At 33.8% G+C, this 20,792-nt stretch overlaps 1 protein-coding gene across 15 annotated transcripts in view; it reads left to right on the top strand.

The window, feature by feature from the left end:
- PPFIA2 (PTPRF interacting protein alpha 2) overlaps positions 1-20,792 on the top strand; it is a 329,918-nt gene that overhangs the window by 257,761 nt on the left and 51,365 nt on the right. For 8 of the 15 annotated variants that reach the window (XM_035338456.1, XM_035338451.1, XM_035338479.1 and 5 more), the window contains 8 exons: positions 2,096-2,317; positions 4,082-4,228; positions 6,180-6,314; positions 13,871-13,957; positions 14,383-14,466; positions 14,827-14,958; positions 15,927-15,989; positions 17,716-17,807. In XM_035338456.1, coding sequence (XP_035194347.1) covers positions 2,096-2,317; positions 4,082-4,228; positions 6,180-6,314; positions 13,871-13,957; positions 14,383-14,466; positions 14,827-14,958; positions 15,927-15,989; positions 17,716-17,807 — 962 coding nt within the window. The remainder of the gene's footprint in view (positions 1-2,095; positions 2,318-4,081; positions 4,229-6,179; positions 6,315-13,870; positions 13,958-14,382; positions 14,467-14,826; positions 14,959-15,926; positions 15,990-17,715; positions 17,808-20,792) is intronic. The other 7 variants (XM_035338517.1, XM_035338568.1, XM_035338498.1 and 4 more) reach the window with 1 other exon arrangement.

Raw genomic sequence — 20,792 nt, forward strand, 5'->3', positions numbered from 1 at the left:
GTGTATATTAATACAGGAATAATATAAAGCAAAAGTGAACAATGTTTATTATTAAAGCAGCTTATGCAAAGAGTTAATCAAAGAAATATGAGGGAAGTATAAAATGGTGAAGCATAAATCAAAATACGTGCATAACTGGCAATCATGGAATTTGTCTGTTGGTGAGGGATTAATTCTCATTACTTTTTATTAGTGTCCATGAATCTCAGATATTGAGTAGAATAAATTTGATCTTTAACTTTTTAATTCATATGAGGGTTATTTAGTAATTTCTTTATAAATAAATGCTTTATTAATGGAAAAAATACATATATATTTTTATGCCAGTGAATATTCTCATAGATATGGAAGCTTGCCCTTTCAAAATGATTAGGGTTCATATCACAAAGGGTACATGATCATATGCCATTTATGTATTTTTCATATTTGCTAACTCACTAAAACCTTGCTGCAATTCATGGGCGACTGTTGGGAAAATAAAATACACTAAAATTTGTTCTTCTGTGACAACTGCTAAAATTCATATATGAGATTAAAGATATAAAACAGATTATTATAATCATGGATAAAAAGCTATCTCAAGTTTACACAATCTAATAAAGTATGATTGTTAGAATGTTTTATCCTGCGTATTAATTTGTTTACATGACTGCTTCATATTAATGGGAATTTGGTTCAAGTAGAGTAACTGAACACTTTCAAACAACAAACTGAATGTAAATATATTTTTTCCAATTGCCATTGTCATTTTCTCTAGGTATCCCGAAAGTAGATCAATGATGGTTCAGTAACCAACATAAAATACCCGGATAATATAATTGACTAGGATACAGAAAGCAATTTTGGAGCTGAATTATTTGATGTAATGAATGCTTATAGTAAAATAATCTTATTCAGTGATCCACAGAGGGGCAGGTGTTCTTTATCTGGGTTCGTTTTCTAGCTGATTGGGGAAGAATAATAAAGCCATTAAACAGAGTAACATTCTTTGAATTTGTTAGCTTTCTGCATAAATATATTTTGACAATAACACACAAAAGCTAATGAGCACGCACTTGTTTTCCTTTAGAATCCTTCTAGTCATATTTCATATATGCATTGTTTTACACCATACCATCTCAAGGGCAACAAGAACCCTTTAGGACCAACGTTCTTGCATGATGCTCTTTGAGATCAATAACTTAGTTTAAATAACAGTTACTGTGATATACTTTGTTCCCATATTGGATGATATTATTTTAACTGGTAAAATTGCACCTAATCAAGATAAATTATAGCAATTTGTAATACTTTGATATATTTTTCTATGTTATATTTTAAAACCAGACAATTTTGGTTGATCTTCTTACTTTTTTTTTTTTTTGGAAATGAGAATTAAATTCATGTGAAACCATGGCTTAGCCTGTGGTGGTAAAGGTTAACATGACTTCCTTTTATAAGGAAGAAATGCCAGCAAGTCCTGCTACTGAACACACTTCTTTCCTGGAATTATTTATGTGCTAGATAAATCATATTCCTGGGACCAGACTCCAAAGGCAGAAAGATATTCTGAACTTTTTTTTTCCTTTATAACTTTATTCATTCAGGCCTTTCAGTAGTGCACAATTTACTTCAGCAGAATTAATTTCTGATGTAGACTTAACCAGTATGTTGACCAAAGTCTCAGAACTTTCTGGTAAAGTGAATTTGTGAATTTTTAGTGTTACCTCCTGTCTGCAGGCTATTTTACAAATGAAACAGATTATGAATAAGTTGAAATTGTGTGCAAGTTTGGCTGAAATGCATACATGCATGTTAGGACTAGTATTGCTGCAATTTGGATTTGAATAGCCATAATGTCAAACTAAAGCTATTTTTGTATACCATTCTGCTTTTAATGCAAATATTTAAACCCCCCTGTGTTACATTCTGAAATCCCTTGACTAATTAATATTAATCTTTTGTAATTTTTCATGCGTATCTCTCATCTCCAGTGAAAATTATTGTGGTATTTTTCCCTAATTTCTTCTGTAATTTTTAATGTAATCTTGATTTTAGGAGTTCTTTAGATAGAGTCTATATTAAAAGTTAAATAATGTCACTTCTCTATTAACAGCGTTTATCAAATGGCTCCATAGACTCAAATGATGAAGCCAGTCAAGTTGTTGAACTCCAGGAGCTACTTGAAAAGCAGAACTATGAAATGGCACAAATGAAGGAACGTTTGGCTGCACTGTCTTCCCGGGTGGGAGAGGTAGAGCAAGAAGCAGAGACTGCCAGAAAGGAGCTCATTAAAACAGAAGAAATGAACACTAAATATCAGAGAGACATTAGAGAGGTAAGGAGATCACTACACTCACCTCATATGTCTTGACAGTTGTTCTTCAGGTACCAATTCAAGCTGATAGGGGTCAATGAATACGAGAAGCAAAGTTGAGCATTAACAAAAGCTCACATGCATAGGAACCACAAAATTTTAATTAAAGAGATTTTTAATAATATTTCTTATAAAACTGTATTCCTAAAAGTGGATATGTATATGTGAAACTCGGATAAGAAGAAGGCCAACTCTTCTGTGTTTTAGCATTACTACAACATATTCTGGCAAGTATATCGGTTATTGCCACATTTTTATGATGAAATCTATTTAACAGAGATGGTGGCCATGTAAATAATCTAAAATACATTTTTAAAAATCTTGGGCCATTTTTATAAAATTCATATAATCAATTATAATGTATATTCTTATGGGGCAACTTCATTAGCCAAATTCCAACATGTTACTCCCTTTTCCCAGTGAAAAACTCTAAGAAATTTCTCCCTGCTCTATGTAAACATCAGGGAATATCAATGTTTGTCATGGAAATATATTTTGGGTTTCCTTTTCTTGTCTACTCTTCAATTTGTGGTGCTCCCTGGTATTCTCCAGAATATCTTTTCACATAGTCTCAATATGTGTGGATAGTTGGTTTCTAGAATCAGTTTTAATATTTTGAAGGTAGACTATTTGTATGTTACACTCCTTTCAACAATATTGGTATTTCATTCATGTGTATGTAAGTGTGTATGCATGTGCATGTGTAAATGCATATGCATGTGTATATATTTAACCTGATATTTCTAGTTTTCTGGCAGAAATGTTCTTTCTGAACTTCTGACACAGCCTAAAATCCTCTACACATCTATGTGGTGTCTCTTTTAATATACTACATCTTTTTTATAAGATTACAAAAAGTATTTTGCACCAATATGTTTCTCCTTTTCCAAAGCCACTCTCTACAAGGGTCTCAAATCTGGCCAGTCTCATTTACTTTCTGACAAATATTGTTGTTTCCTGGACACCTTGATTGCCACTTGCTGTTGTTGCCATTTCGCTCTTGTATACCGTGTAACACCCACTGCAGGCTTACTTGTTTTCAACCCTTTTTTTCCTAATCAAAGTGGCACTAATACATTGCATATAGAATAACTGCCACATATCAGTGCAAAATCTGCCATGAAAGATGTTTGTAGAGGTGGTTTGTAAGGTACCTGTCTTTATTATTTCATACTGACACAAAAGATGAATGGCATGCAGCAAGGAAGCTCATTTAATATTGTATTGTAATTGTTAATATTGTAACTTGGATACATTGCTCAATATTTTAGTCTTTGTGTTTGTTTGTTTTTTCCTTTTAGGTAAGAGGGAAAAAATGAACTATGTATGTAATTACTATTTTTATACATTATTTCAGCAATATGCAAAACAATAAACTGGATATAGTCCATTTTAGGATGAGCTATTTGGATTAATGTATATTTTAATTTTGTCATACTGGAAAAACAATCACTCACTTCACTACCGCTGCTTTCATATTGTAATATAACACAATTGAAAACTAGAAAAATATACTAAATATGAGGTATGCTTGTTTTCTCTACTCAATAGCTACCATTTTAAATATCTTAATTGCAAGAAATCTCAAAAGGAATTTCTTCTTTAAACAGAAGAATTGCTGGGCACACCTTACATTACTGTCTACTATTAGAGTGAATATTAAACTGGTATAAAATTATGAAGCATTTAAATTGCATGGTTCTTGCTATTTTTTTTTCATGTTAGGCAATGGCACAAAAGGAAGATATGGAAGAGAGAATCACTACGTTGGAGAAGCGCTACCTCAGTGCACAGAGAGAATCCACCTCAATACACGACATGAATGACAAGCTGGAAAATGAACTGGCAAACAAGGAAGCCATCCTACGTCAGGTGCAGTATCTGCATTAGTTAGTTACTTTCTTCATAAACAATCAAAATTAACACACACAAAAAAGGAGCAGATCTACTGTAGGAGGTTTTCACTAGGTTAATCAGCTATTTTTAATTAAATTTATCTAAAAAAAAGTTTTGTTTTTAAATAGCACCTCTAAGATTCATGTCAGCTGCTACAACCACGAATACCACACCAATGTGTGCATTCAACATTGTGAAATAATTGTGTTTTCTAACATTGTCTTGCATAAATGTGCATTATCATTGTGAAGGATTATCTTTATGTAATGATTCTCTAAATTTATTTTAAAATATATAAAAATAAAAATGGTATAAGCACAAGAAATTCACTTCTGCAGGAAAAAAATGTATAAAATAGATTTTAATCATTTCATATGTTAACAGTGGATAGGTAAATTTTTATTAAGTTTAACTATCTATGAATACTGGGAAAGAGCAAACGTGATTATGCAGTTGTCTCTTATGGTTCTTATGGTGCTTTCTTTCTGTGGTGAATCTAAAAACTGAAGAGTGAAGTGAACAGAAAACACTTATGTTTTGAAGAATACAAGTTGAACTGAAATAATATGAAGTTAATATCATTTAAACTGTAAAAGATGAAACATCTCCTCAGCCTCAGTATCTCAGACGTTATTTTTTTTCTCACCTATCATCTCTTCAAACAATGCCAAATGCTGTATGGAAAGTAAGACAGCATGACCTGACAATCTCCTTCTATGATTGTATACAGATATTTTTACACACATACACACACACCACTCTGTGTGCATATACATATTCAGGGAAATTAAAGTATCAAACTCTCTAGCTTTTACCAGTTTGGTGTGACTAACTTCAGATGTATCTTCAAATGACTATTTTAAGATGTATCTTCAACTGTTCGGGGATGGGGAAGAGCAAAACATCTGCATCTGTCCTTAGTCTTTCTTAATGCTAACGTAAGTCATGCTGTGCTGTAGAGGTCTACCTACTCAAAGTAGTGATCAATAGAACTAATATTTGAATATATGCAAGCAGACTTAAAGTTCATTTGCAACAATGCAATGTGAAAAGCCTACTTCATGCTTTTGAAGGATTCAAAACAATCTCAAATCACAGTCCTTTTTCATTGTGACTTCTATTACTTGGAACATGAAACAAAGAAGAAAGCAGATATTTAAAAATTCTTAACCGTGGTAGATCTCAGTAGGCCAGAAAATACTGCGGTTGTCAAAAGCCCTACTGTTTCTCTTTAATGGTTATCACAGATTAAACAAAATCACTTTTTGTGAAATGAGACAATTATAATTTCACAATGAACAATATCCCTGCAACCTGGAGGAACTAGCAACCATTATATTATAATGAATGAATTAGCTGAGCAACAAGTGTCAGACTTAACATTTCCAATTATATTACCATTTGCTCAGAAAATTCACTAGGAATTCTATCGTTCTGGAATGATATTTATTTCCCATTTTAGCATATGCATAAAATTTTCTGTAAGAAAAAGTAAGATACAATCCTTCCATTTAGCAGGATTGTATCTTCTGTAAAATACAATACTTCCATTTAGAAAATTATCATCTTACTAGCACCAATATCTTATTTTGCTTAAATAAACAATACATCAACCAGATGTATTTTTTATTCAACTTCATAAATGCCTTTTTATTATACTTTTTTTTTCACTGTCGTATTATCCTGAAGCCTCAATTCGTCATTGGTAAAATTCATCATCATTGGTAAAATTCACAGCCTACACGGTTCCATGCTTAAGGTAATACCTTTCCAGTAAGTTTTCCCAGGTTCTGGAATACCTAAACATATATTGTGAGTTTAAATTGCTTCCCTCATACTTAAGTAACCGAAGGAAGTCTTAATTCTGATTTCAGTTTTTTTGTTGTTTGTTTGTTTGCTTGCTTTAAAATCTATCTTTGGTCTTTAGCTGGAAGACAAAAACAGACAGCTGCAAGAGCGTCTAGAGCTGGCTGAGCAGAAGCTGCAGCAGACAATGAGGAAGGCAGAAACCTTACCTGAAGTGGAGGCTGAACTGGCTCAGAGAATTGCAGCTCTGACTAAGGTACTGCTCTGAGAAGTAGGTTCACTTCAGAAGCCCCATTGTTTAATATTGATTTGCATTGCAATTCCTCACCTCAGGGACAAAACAAAAGTTGTGATTTGAAAGCAGATGTTTCCTGATAAGTATGTGCCACAAGTGCAATATTAACCAAGAGTAATTTCAATTTCATATTTTTAATTCTTCCTATTTTGATAACAAGTAAAGTAGTTATCTGTTAGGTAGCCTACACTGTGCAAAGGAATCATATATTTTCAATATAGGTATATGCAACAACAATTATTTTTGTTCCAGTAAGTGCTATAAAACAAATGTTAATGGCAGCTGGGATGATCTGTACATCATAAATGAAGATGGCTTGCAGTACTTACTTACAAGGCTTGTATTGAATGATTCTTTGTATTTGCAAAGACAAATGTGAAACTCTGAAGACTTCAAAATGTGGTTTGTTTGTTTCTTTGTTTTGTGATAACAAAAAAGGTAGCTTTCTTTCAGAAAAAATAAGAAGGTAAAAATCAATTTTCAGTAACATGCCTTTCATATTTGGCCACTAATATTTTCAGGTGTGCATGTGCTTAATACTGGAGTTCAAATATTACCTGTCATATGGACCTACAATGATAATATGTATATTCTTACTATCTTAGAATCAGACAAAGAAACTAAAATGCATTTAAGAGACTATTGCATATCATTCTGATTTCTCTAAGCTCTCCTTTCTCTATTGCCAAGGAATGTTTCTATTTATATGCCTAGTCATTTTTATATGTAATGAATTTCTTTTTTAAATTTCATTTATAGTAAAGCCTTAAGTGCTGAGCTCTTCATTAACAAACTCAATTATAAGTAATTTAGTTAAAACATAGAAGCATAGAAAAGCTTATTTCTTTTTTCTTTTTTTAATTTTATGAAGGCAAGATAATTATTCAGTAATCAAGATTTTGTGCTGTCCACTTTAGGTTTATAAGAATGGGTGGGAATCTGAAAGGCAGACCAAAAATTGGGGGGGAGGGGGGAGGGGAAGAAGAAACAGCAAAAAGAGAGCTACATGAAGTACTAAACGAATATGATCACATTTTAACAAACACTCGTGCACAAGAGAGCAATCCCTTGGCAACTTAACATTTTTTTCAGTTGTTTCTGGTTCAACAAATATTCAGATATTCTAATACTATTAGTAGTTTAAAAATATTGTTTTTTTATTTTAAGATGATTTTTCCTGAATAATTTCTCCAGCAATTAGGCACCAGTAAGTATTTTGCAGTCTCAAGCATGTCTCTTCTTTCAACTGCATTTTCCTTAAACATATACTTGAACATATATTAATGACAAATATTGTAAGAAGAAATTCCATTTCAGTCATGCAGAATACTCAGGGACTTCCAGTTGTTATCGTGACCATAAAGCTGCAGTATACATCCCTGTTTGTCTTCTTGCATTATTTCATGGGATGCAGTTCCAGAACTGTGAACAGAGATGATGCTCCACCCCATTTCACATTGATGTACATTACCAAAGTTTTTGCCAAGAGAGAAACTCTAATGAGTCTATTCAGCTATAATGCAAGTTCATTCCATCTCTCTGATTACACCAAAAAATAAAAAATAATAAAAATTATATTCCAATACATGCCATGAAGAAGAATACTAGATTTTTTCCAACAGGCCACATAAGTATATGTTCTATATGTTGTGTATGACATCTTTGCCTACTGTAGAGCTTACTAAAGTGCTGGTTTGGCAGCTTTGAAGCTTGAGGTCCAGTAATTTTCATAAATCACACAAATGTAGCCTGGAACCTGTCACTGCAGCTTAATTAAGTAGTTTTACATTGGCTAACTGGGATACTGTTATGACCTAGCTAATCAAAGAAAGTTGCAAAACCTACCTGAGGGGCTGAATAATGCTAGGTAATTTTGTCTGTGTTGAGGTTTGTTCCAGCATAAACATTGTTAGTAGTGCTCAAATTAACTGGCTTCAGACTACCTTAAGTCTGTCTACCTGAGCTATGGTCACTGCAACGTCAATGTATACTAAGTAGAGGAGTCCCCTGAATCAACTAGCTTATCTACTCTGGGGAAAGAAAAAAAAATAAAAATAAAAATCTGATTGTCCTTTCTTTTGTACTCAATGAAAGTGGCTTCACTGAGATTAATGAGGTTACAATCATGTGAAAGAGGTGAGTTAAGCCTAATATATTTTACATGTTTATTAAAGGAAAATGCTACGGGATAACTGGAAACCTTGACTGCTTCACTGTGATTAAAATATAAGGCCAGTTATTTACATGTGGACATAGAACAAAACCATTCTGGATTTGGTGTGATATTTTTTTCTCAAGCTTAAAATATGCATGTTACAATTCTGTATTCAATATATTATACTTTTCCTCATAATAAACGTGGGCTGGGATTCTGCAAAAGAAGGATGTGGAATGAGATCCTTCTATTGTGTCAGTTTTAAAACTTGAGGTTTTTTTTTTTGGTTGGTTGGTTGGTTTGATTTGGTTTTTTGTTTCTTTTTTAATATGGGCTAGTGAATGTCTTTTGCTACTTTTCCATGCCCAAACTAGTTCATAAGGAGTGAACTTCCAAAAGTTTGGACTGTACAGTGAACTCAGATAAGTACTCATAAATTTACCTAAATTATTCAAAATTTTCTTTGGCTTTGTTTTCACTGTGTTCTGCCCATTGGGTGAGCAACTGGAGGGTTAGTCAGCCTGTGGCAAACTAACCTGGAACAGCATGATCCCATGTACTGTGCTGTCCTGCCTGGCCATCGCACTGGCATTCTGTCTGGTCATGAGAAGTAGCTCAGCTCTCGGCATGTATCCCGAGGTTGAAACTGCCATGACTCATTGAACCACCTTGTAATCACTCCCACAGTATAGGTCTGATTGCCTGACCTGGAGAAGAGGCAGTTGGTACTAGAAACATTCACCCTCAGTTATTAACTAATCCTTTCTTTGTCCTGGAAGATGTTTATTTTCCTTAGAAGGGACAGACATTGGAGCATCCAGCATCTTCAGATGGTTAGTTTGCCAAATATGGTTTCTGCTTGCATGTATTTAAGGAGGGGTGTAGTAGAGACAATCAGCATCCACCTACTTCCATTTGATCACCCCCACCAGCAGTCACTTTCCCCTTGGGTGCTTGTGCTGCAGAGGTACCACGTCACTTCTCTGATCACAAGACAGCAGTCAGCATTTAACTCCATCTTTCCTGTGTGTGGGTCACCAGAAATATCAGTAGTACTTCATAGCTGCATTAGGGAAGCACTGAGGTGGAGGAGAGGAAATTGAAGCACCAGTTGTATATACCATAATATTTAGCATAGTAACACATTCCGTTTATTTTAAAGGTGAAAAATGACATGAAAGAAAAATGACATGAAAGTTGGAGGCAAGTGGGCCATGATGCTTGTTTTGTGATGATGCGGGGATCTGGTTTCTATTACATAGGGAAAGAGCTGTAATAAATTGAAATGAGAAGGGCTGTAGAGGTAAGGATAAAAAGTGGACAGAGGAGGTCTCCTGTAAGCAGTGGCTATGGTTAATAAAAAAATAATAAACGCTCTGAGAAAAAAGAAGAAAGATAAGATGATGTATTAGCTGGAGAAGGAAGTTGACTGATATTTTGAAAACAGAGAAAATCTTGAATTGTGAAAGAAGCCCAACTCCACATTTACAACAACTCACTGTCTTCTCAAACCGCCCCTCTTCTTGTGTCTCCCTTTCCACAGAAGATTTTGTCCTTTTCGGTAGGAGGAAAAAGTGAAAGAAGCAACCTTGACAGAGCTATAAGGAAGGAGTTCCTTACTCAACATACCAGGTGTAGAATGTAGTGAGGAGGCAAAGGAGGGGCAAGAATGTGCGGATATCTAATAACCAAAAGATTGGGTATCAGGAAAAGGGGTGACTTAAGCCAACACATTTTATGTCATTGTTTGTAATGGGCTAAAAGTAAGCATGTAATCAGTAATTGATAACTTCTTGAGCTGTTGTGGCTCAGTCACTGCGATCACCTGTTTTCACCACCAGTTGCATAATAGCATAGCTCACTTCAGTAATGCATTATTTTATCCTTGAATAACTCTCTAATTCAAGAGACAGACAAAGGAATATGTGCCATAAGAAGCCAGTAGAAAATATGGAGACAGCAGGTGTTCAAACATCAAGGTCTCAAAACTGTGGAAATTGGCTTGTACCACTAGAAAAGTTGAGATTTGTTCCTGCAGCTCAGCATGAGGAAGAAAAAATTATAGCACCTGTACTTTACAGGTGCTTTCTGCATCAGTATGATTGAAATTGGATTTTTTTTTTCCACTAAGGTGCAAAGACCTAGAAAATGTGCAGTGCCAACAGTAACAGATGATGTGAAAGCAACATTTTTTTTGTGGGCACATTAGCAGCAGGAGCATCAGCAGAGTTTTAACAGGGTTAGAGAGCAATAATACAAGCTGCTTCAGTATTCCCTCAAAGCAAAATTTTCCTGTCTATTACTGGCTTATACTGGCCATTTCTTTGCTATGTCATAGAATATAAAGTGCAAAGTGAGCATTAAGACTCATGCTGGTATTTCATAGGGCTCAGACATTGTTAGTTCTTGTCCATATATTTTTAATCCAAAGATACACAATTTCACAAACCTATTTATAACTGAATGTGCTGGGTAAATGCTTTAAATGCTAATTGCTGAATACCACATCATACGTCTTACTAATCCTCCTGTACAAAGTACTAGTACTAGTTTTCTAGTACAAAATACTAGAAAACAGACATTTATGTCATATTAAAAAAAAAAAAAAAATGTAGGGTGAGGTTTGCCAAGCAGGTAACCAGATAAGTACATTTTAGAAAGTTTTAAAGTTAATTTACCTTTAGCAAAGGAAGTCAGAAGACATACAGCTTCTGTTTATGAAATTTGGAGACCACAGTTGTCTCTTTTGTCTTGGTTCTTGCTATAGGAACATGACTAACACAAGTGTCTCAGCCTCTGCCTCATACCTAGAACCAGTCAATATTTTTAGAGTAAACTTCTGAGTCTTCAAAAGCTCTTATTCCAGTGGCAATTTTAATACGAAGTAACTGTAAGTATCATGCAAAAATAAGTTACTGAATAAAAGGTATATCTTACTGAATTGTTAATGCACCAGGAAGTGATGAAATAAGCGGAATTAGATAGATACAAGAATCTTAACATGTTTTTCTTTCAACAACATTTTCTATGTACTATAAGAATTGTACATTCAGATAACATAGTTCTGGAAATAAGTACTTATCCTTTTCCAAGTAATAGTTAGGGCTAATACCACAATTGTCTTATATATAGAGAAGACGATTTCCACCTGAGAAATAAGCTATGGCATTGTTTAGACTCAAAATCTTTTTTTTTTTTTAATTTGAAAAATAAATGTGAATAACGTATCTATCTAGACAGGCTTATAAAGTATAGTTTATGACAGATAGCCCCAAATATCAGGAGTCTTAAATGAAATCTAATTTGATCCTAGGGGTTTTAATTTGATTATGTTCATATTTTGCATAAACTTGAAATTAAATATATAAAAGCAGTCAAGATTAGGTAACATGTTTAAAGTTTTCTGTCTGCTAATGAAGCTTCTAAGTTGTTTAATTTTGTAGGCTAATACCCTCAAACACATTGTATATCTCCCTCAATGGAAGTAGTTTCAAAAGAAGTAGAATTCCTTAAGCCTTCTCCATCATCACCTCAGAGCTTTGATGATTTCAAATCTTCTCCTGGCCTTGCGGAAGTATTAAGGGAAGGTGTTGAACCAGTCAGGACTCAAAAAGGGGAAAAGTCTTATCTCCTGTGGAGATGAAGTTCAGTCACTTCATGGAAGGGGTAACATGATCCATTTTTTTGTATCCTAAGGGACTGAACATTTTTAGTCCTATCTTCTCATTTATCCAACTTGGGAAAGGAAGTAGCACATTAGCACTTCTGTGCTGAAACAAACTAATATGTAAAACTCAAAGATAAGATGAAGAAAATCATAAAGGGTTTATCACAGGTCCAAGTCATAACAAATTGGCAGAGTAGTTTCAGATAAAGAGCAGGTCCAGATAAAAAGTAGGCCTGCTTCATGATCAGAAACAATAATGGCACTTATTAAATGAGCTTAGTTACAAAGTATACTGACTTCCCCTTAAATTTTGCAAGTATCTGAGTTTTGTGAATAAATGCAATTTGAAAGGAATGTTAGTGATCTTCAAAGTTATGATTTATTATTGTATTTATAAAAAGCAGGATTTTTAAAGAATGTCTTTGTATCAAAAACTACAGTTCATATAACTCAAGATCATTGTTTTCTATCTGATCTTTTGGTCCTGATAATACTACTAAGTTTAAGTTATGTATAATTTCAAGTTACAATGTACAGTTGGAACTATGTTGGTATCTATTCCTAATTATTCTGACAAATAATCAGTAGACTGAAGTCTCTGAAAAAATAGTCTCACTAAAACATATAGTTGTAGAATTATTTACTGCTCGTATTAAAATTTGCTTATCTAAAGTGGAAGTTCAGAATCTCTTTCTGAGAGGGTAAACTTGAGAGAGTGAAATACTCAGCATTTGATGGTCACAAGCTCACAATTCTATTTCATCAGTAGCACTGTCTATACGCCTTATGCACATTCCTATTTCCATAGCAACAAATCTAGTATAGCATTTCTTTCTTTAATTTTTTTTTCATTTTGAATGATAACACAGGCTTGTTTGATATGACAATAACATGAATATTCATGTTCTGCAACATGTTCTGTTGGCCTAATTAAGGTCGACTTCTGTCAAAAGTAGTAATGAATCTTTGGATGGATTACCATTTCTATATTCAGTAATGACTTTTCATTCCTATTAATGAATTTTTATTTATAGGTTCTTCTTTTATCTGATGACCTTGATCTTGCAAAGGGATCCACCAGGGTGGATCCTTTCAAAGGGATGAAAACCATAGCATTTATTTGGATAGAAGGGCTTACATAGCATATTCTAAAACAGAATACTGAATCTTGGCTTTTTCTCTTTGACGTTCTTTCTATTCCCTAGAAATTAGGGAATGTACCACATAACATTGCACAGTTCTGTAATTGACAAAACCATTAATTAGTATTTATACATTGTTTTCATTCCTAGAAAAGGATAGAAGAATTATAAAGGACTTTCTGACATTGGCCTCTCAGAGTCCTATGCTGGTGTTTGTTTTGCCATAATTCCAAAAAAACATTAGATCAGACAGTGTTGCTTTGAATTCACTCTATAGTAATATGTCATCAGCCAGCCATCACTAACCTTGGACTTTCATGTGTAGGTTGATAGCTTTTTTAGCATTCCATTATTTTTCAGTTTCTCCATATCAACTGCATCATATCCACCAAGTATCAGTGTAGTTTATTCCACCTAAAAATCTGTCAGTTAAAAGTATTAAATTTTCAGTCACACTTTTCTTTTAAGCATTCTGTGCTGTGTTCTGTTCAGTGTCAGTGTCTTTAGTTCTGATTTTTCAATTTTGTCCCTCTCCTTTTCCTTGACTTGTTAGTCTGATCCAACCTCTTCTACCTCATCTGATGATTATCAATATATTATGGAAGCTAAACTACAAGAAATGATCTCCATACGTAGGAAGGTAGTCCTACTGGACTTTACTTTCTATTGCTAAATAGAATCCATTTGATTTGTTTTCATTTTTTTTAACTTACTTTATTATTTTTTTTTTATTGATAATCAACCATCGTGCAGTTCAGTGCTTCAGGAGCTTACAATTTTACGATGGCAGGTTTGTGTTCAAACCATGCACAGTCTGCATGTTACATTTGGCTGATTTCATTGCTCATAAATAACTCCAATGTTTTGCTGATGCTTGGATGTAACAGGCCTTTGTAGCTGACACATTTCAAGCAATGCTGTTCAGCTGCCTGTTTAAATAGTTTCTTTTCTGAAAACTAAGTTTGCAGTTAGTAGTAGCTTGCTTTATGTTTTGTTTAAACTTTACTGAGATAAAGACATACAAAGCCATTTAAATTACAGAATGAGTCTTTCTATTTTTTACAGGCAGAAGAAAGACATGGAAACATTGAAGAACGTATGAGACACTTAGAAGCTCAGCTTGAAGAGAAGAATCAGGAACTTCAAAGGGTACGTGTATTGATGACAACCTCTGTGTGCTTTTCCTCTTTTAATTTGTCAATACAGTACTACTTATGCACTCCAACACACAACGATCTACTGGTAAATGTTTTATTTATAGCAGTGATGGCAGCATCTTCCTATTTTATTCCACTGTCTTAATAAACTAGTTTACACCCACTCACAGCTTTCGAAGTATTCTGTTGAAACAAAAATTAATGTGCATTAGTTAATATAACTGTAATCAATTTCATGTGGAATTTCTTTAAATGTGTTCACTTAGCATAAAATCTCTAATTTTTAATGATACAAGACTGTGCTGGTTAATTCTGGACCTTACAAATCTGTCTTTTCTATTCTATGTTAAAGGCAAGGCAAAGAGAAAAAATGAACGAGGAGCATAACAAAAGATTATCAGATACTGTAGACAGACTTTTGACAGAATCCAATGAGCGTCTGCAGCTACACTTAAAAGAGAGAATGGCAGCACTTGAAGAAAAGGTACTGTACAAAGGGCAGAATAAAGTTCAGCTTAGTAAAGATTCTCCTGTACAAAACATTCTACTTTTATCAGGATGGAGGTATCATACTAATTTCGTATACAATTAATATGACTGCAAATAAAGTCTAATTTATACATTCATCTCCTAGTTCACGTATGAGCTCAAGAGTCTTTCCATGACTACTCTAAACTGGACATTCTGGGTATTATGAATACCTGTTTTGTCAACAGGGATCCTGATGAAGAGCTGGTAAATGACAGGCTACAATGCATTACAGGCCAGTGAAAGAAAGGGGATTACAACCAAGGAATGGCCAGGTCTCAGATGTGCTGTCATTCCTGAATTTTAGCTTGCTAGTTTTACCTCACTTCTTCTGTAAATAATAACATGCTGTCACCATAGAAAAAAGAGGGAATGTTATTTACAGATATTTTGTGATGTGCTAGCTCTCTGTAAGACTTAACAAGCCTGTAAAATTTAAATTGTGGTATCTTTTTGTTTAGCCTCCTTAATCCCTCCCTCTTCTACTGATTCACCTTTAGTTTGATCCAAGGGAATCTTTCAGTATCTTTACTTTAGAGTCTTTCACAGGATATACTTCTGGTTTATATCATGGAAACAAAATGTCATAACAAAGCAAGAAATAGGCCTGCCAAAAGAAGAACTGGGCAAAATAGCTGTGTAAGCATATGACAGTTGTTCAGTTCAAGAAAATGACAAATTTTGCTGTTCTTGAAAAAACATGTTCATACATGTTTGGGTTATTTAAGGTGTCTTAAATTTAATATATACTCAAATTGAAGCTGTAAAGGATTTAATTTTACAATCCAGTGAATATGAAAGTTTGTTTCTTACTTAAATTTGCTATCTTGTGTATAGCGATTAAATGTATATGGCAATATCTGATATTTAACATCTCTGATTTTTCTTCTCTTTTATCTTTATTTTCATTCATTTTGTTTATAGAATGTTTTGATCCAGGAATCTGAAAGTTTCCGGAAAAATCTGGAAGAATCTTTACATGACAAGGTACTATAAATAATGTGATTTTATCCATTTTTATCAAAAATTATTTTTTTTCTTTTGATGTATGGTATATTTACTTATCCAAATATCATGTTAAATCTTCCTGGTATTAAGGATAATTCCTTTAATCACCAAGATGTCTTTACTAGCCAGTGAAGGTCCCTAACAAGTCTTCTGAGCTAAGTTCTGAGCTGAAATCGTAGCCTCGGGAAGTCAACACTAAAATTCATATTGATTTTACTGGCTCTGTAATTTTTGTTCTATCAGTTTTAATTCTGAAAGAAAAAAAAAAAAGTCTTGTTTAACAGGAATTGTATAACTGGTTATACTTTCATAGTTAAGAATGTAATTTCTTGTTTTGATGCAATTCTTCTTAACAGATGCATTGGCATTATGCTAAATGTAACTGAAAATGGGCTTTCTTAGTTCATTGCAAATTAACACCTAATACTGTTTAGTGAATCAGTCAAATTAATTATAAATATTATTCCAATTCCAAATGTTCAGATTTTGTTTTGAAGTTGTACTTGCCTTGAGGGCAGTAGGATACACAAATACAGTATCTGTCTTCCCATTTACGGGAGTGTTTTTATAGCGTATTATATCTACTTAAAATAATCTTAAAAGCATAGCTTCATTTAATACTAAAATAAATACGAAATTTAAAAACAACTACTCTGAGAAAAATAGCAAAAGAAATATCTATTCAAATCATTTGTCATTTTCATCTGCATTCAGATAACTTTATAGAAGGGCAGAGAAATATTCAAATTAAAGTCCCAAAAAGGATCTTGTGAAATTGGTTGGATTCTTGGCTGCTGCAGATGTTTTGTGAATCTAAGCAAGGAATTTGGGATTTATTTTAATGGAATCTAAGCTATAGCAACTCCTCTAATATGGCTACTACTGTACAATACTGGTGCTATTGCATGGTGTAGTTCGTTCACTGCCGTTTGGATTGCTCATTTGTAATTATGCCCCAGCAACTGCTCTACTTGCCTGCATTGATGTAGTCTTTCCACTACCATTTGTTTTTGTCTTTGCAAATTATAAGAGTGATTTTGATGAGGAACTTTCTGCAGGAGAGGGGAAGGGAATGCAAAAGACTGCTGCAAAATAAGACTTGTAGGTGTTGTCATGACATTCACAACAACATTGCCCTTATATTCTTCACTATTGCCACATACTTCCTGTCTTATTACAGATGGCTCAAAGGTTGTAAGGTGATTCAACTGTAGCAAAATCTGGATCATACCTCACCATTGTTACATGACAAAAAAGACTTTTCTAAAGCTGTGTCAAACAAAACAAAAGTTTCTACCACAGAATCTAAACTTGAATTACGAATACCTTCTTTTTCTCTTGTTTTCTTTTAACCTGGCAGGAACACAGCCATTCACTCGCTCCCCCACAGTGGGACAGGGGAGAGAACTGGGAAAAAAGTAAAGCTCATGGGTTGACATAAAGACAGCTTAGTAGGATAGTATGAACCTGTCCTGTCATCACCTCTAGATAATGGAAAAATGGTAGGGAGACCTGTACTATCTCCACTTGATGCATATGTCATATTAGCAATAAAGAGACTTGAATGAGTTCAGTGCTATTTCTTATTATACTCAGTGTTACATTCAGTGTAATTTATCTTACTTGTTTAGCTTTGTAAAGTTAATATCTCAGAAAGTTAAAAGTACTTTGGTTCACAAGTATATCTTACTTTTCTGATTTCCAGGAAAGACTCGCAGAAGAAATTGAGAAACTGAGATCTGAACTGGATCAAATGAAATTGAGGGCTGGTTCTTTAATTGAACCCACATTGTCAAGGTAATATTTAACAATAAAGTTTCCTCCCTTTGAACTGAAAGAGAACATAAACATGTGTCAAGCCTTTACAACAAGAATGCATTCAGACCGCATATAATCATGTATTTCTTAAAGGATATAGGACCTGTGGAATGATTATTACTGTCGCTTTTCACTTTTTTTGTAGGTAACCCCAGCTTTATATCAATGAGAATACACTGAAATATTACTGTGGTTAAGGAAAGTCTTTGAAATTATGGCATGTTTTTAAAAGCATAGCCAAATACCCATTTTCTCACAGGATTCTGTAATAACAAAGTTGTAACCATCATTGCTAATACTAAAGCTGCTCAGTATATTTAAAACCATATTTATTTATTGTACCAATTACACCTAACTTTTTATTATTATTATTAGCAAGAAGTAGTACAGCTTTGCCTAATGTATAGGAAAAGATCACAAAATTTGAACTAAAGATTAAGGCAATATTCAGAGTGTTCTGACAGTAAGAGTGTTCTAACAGGGCATTGAACATTGTCTCTGTGGTGGAAAAGCAATATGGGAACAATAGTGAGAAATGTACAGTAGAAACTGTACTAACAGCTCAAATGAATTTATTATTCTAGAAAGGCAGCCCTTCTTGCCTAAGCCTCAACTTTGTGTTATCATTTGGAATAATATTTTTCAGAAAATCATAGAATATCCTATGTTGGAAAGGACCACAAGGATCATCAAGTCCAGCTCCTGGCTCCAAACAGCTGGAGTATCATTTCATTACTAATACATTTCCCCCTCTCTGGAACAGGGAAGTTTCAGCATTAAATACTTATTCTTCTCAGTCCATATTCAGTTCTGTATTTGCAGGAGTTTGTTCTTTCAGAAGAATAATAATGAAGCTGGGCAGCAGATAAATACCTGCTGCCAGAGACAAACCTGGGTTGTTTCTTATTATCTATCAACTTGCTGCACAAGTACTTAGTATTTATATACTAATATATATATACTAAATATGTTATCAAAGCAAAGTTCTATTACAGCAAATATTGTACAAACTTAGAAAAGTGTCATTGCCCTAATAGGTTTACAATGTCAGAGGGGAGAGACATACAGATAGATTTAAAACCAAATGAATCAAAAGATTATTGCCTGGCAATGTAGATAAAGAGTTTAAGACATTTGTAGCCCAAGCCCAATTGTTATCAAGATTTCTTATTAGTATAACAACAAAAGCAAGTTGTAAGGAATTCTTAGAAAGGTAATTTCCTCCTTCCCCCCTCTTCCAACCCCCCCCCCCCACCCTCCACAATATTATGGAAGCTCCATGATGGGAAGCCTAAGGGAAGGTAGACTGATGGCCGCTCAAAAAGAACATTTATGACAACAGTATGAACTCTGATGTGTACTCTACACAAAACCAAAGTTCTAGAACACGTTCACTGTCCATGAAATTTTAACATCTCTGGTTTAATTTCTGTGACATGTGCTCGTGTTTCAGGAATTCCGGTGCCAGATACTTCTAATTATTCATTAGATACTAATTATTCATTCAGATACTACTAATTATTCATTTGTTTTCTTGCAGTATTTATAAAAACAAACAAACAAATGGTTTTAGGCCTTGAAATCCATCCATTATTATTTTAGCTTTGTCAAAATACTTACAATACCAGGCAGTAAGTTAAGTTTCTCCATGTGCCCTGTCAAAGTGCCTTTATTTGACTATAAAGTAACCCATTTCAGGGCAAAGGTATCCCTATTTGGTGTTTCTGAAGAGATAGCTGATCATGTTTGTTGTTGCTTACTCCGATGAGGAGGGTTTCCCACTAAAATATGTAGTCCTCTGTATGTTTCTGCAGGTGCATGGAGTCCCTGTAGCTGCTAGAGGTTTTCATATTTTTCCACTATCTTCACATTTCCCATTTATCAATTAATAGGTACCACAGTTGTATTAGATTATTTTTTTAATTGAAATGGTGTTTGAAATTTGAGACCAATGCCATAGTCTTCAAAGTGCCAATATTTTTTAGTTCAAAGTTCTTCTTAAGGAAAAGTAAATCTCTCTTTTTAGAAACAGATACAGAACTAGAGCCCAGGGAAACAGTCTGCACTTTTCAGCAGAGATATGTGCTTTTCTGAATGATTTCCTTCATTTAGCTTTTCTTATGTCCAAGATTAAAGCCATCATTTTCTTCAACATTTTTCCCAAGTGAGAAAAATTTTTAAGAACAAAACTTATTCCTATTTTGTTTCCCAAAACTGATTATTAACACTGCTGTGAACCATGTAAATTGTCTGTAGCTAATTGTATTTTCCCAAGTTTAAAAAATAATAATAATAATAATCTAAGTAGAACATGAAACTCTCATTTTATGCTCTTATAGTGAAATGTCAAGCTTATTTAAGGAGTCACTATAAACAAACATGGTTGATTTAGTAGAGTATTTGTTACACTTCATTTTTCTACTATAATTATAGTATATAGTATATATATATATAGTATAATTATAATTCATGTATTTTTATGTGGAGATTGGTTGTGTTAAGAGCTAGAAATTTGACAGGTCTCCACTGCTGTGTTTGAATGCTTAAATGGTGTACACATCCTTGGCTCTTCCGCATCATCTATGCAGCCCATAGTCAGGTTGTTTCTAATAGCACCAAGTAGGGAATTTTTACTGCTGCTATTTTATCAAAGACAGAAAGGCCAGTGACCACTGTCTGCAGCCAAGAAAAGATGTGCTGACATTGAGTATATGCCTCACCACAACATCCCAAGACTTAACAGGACTACAGGAAAAATTTGGGGTCAACCATTGTTATTCCAGAATATTTCTGAAGTATGGGCCATTCTTCTTCTTGGAGAGAGATCTTCTATTTTCAAAACTATAGTCATGTCTTAAATATATTTTTATGGAAAATGTCTAGGTACTTGTTCTTAGGTTGCATCCCTCATACCAGTTAAATTTCTCAAAAGTATTATCAAATAAATGAGAATAATTCATAAAC

The sequence above is a fragment of the Oxyura jamaicensis genome, chromosome 1 (genome assembly GCF_011077185.1).
Source record: "Oxyura jamaicensis isolate SHBP4307 breed ruddy duck chromosome 1, BPBGC_Ojam_1.0, whole genome shotgun sequence".
Lineage (NCBI taxonomy): Eukaryota > Metazoa > Chordata > Aves > Anseriformes > Anatidae > Oxyura > Oxyura jamaicensis.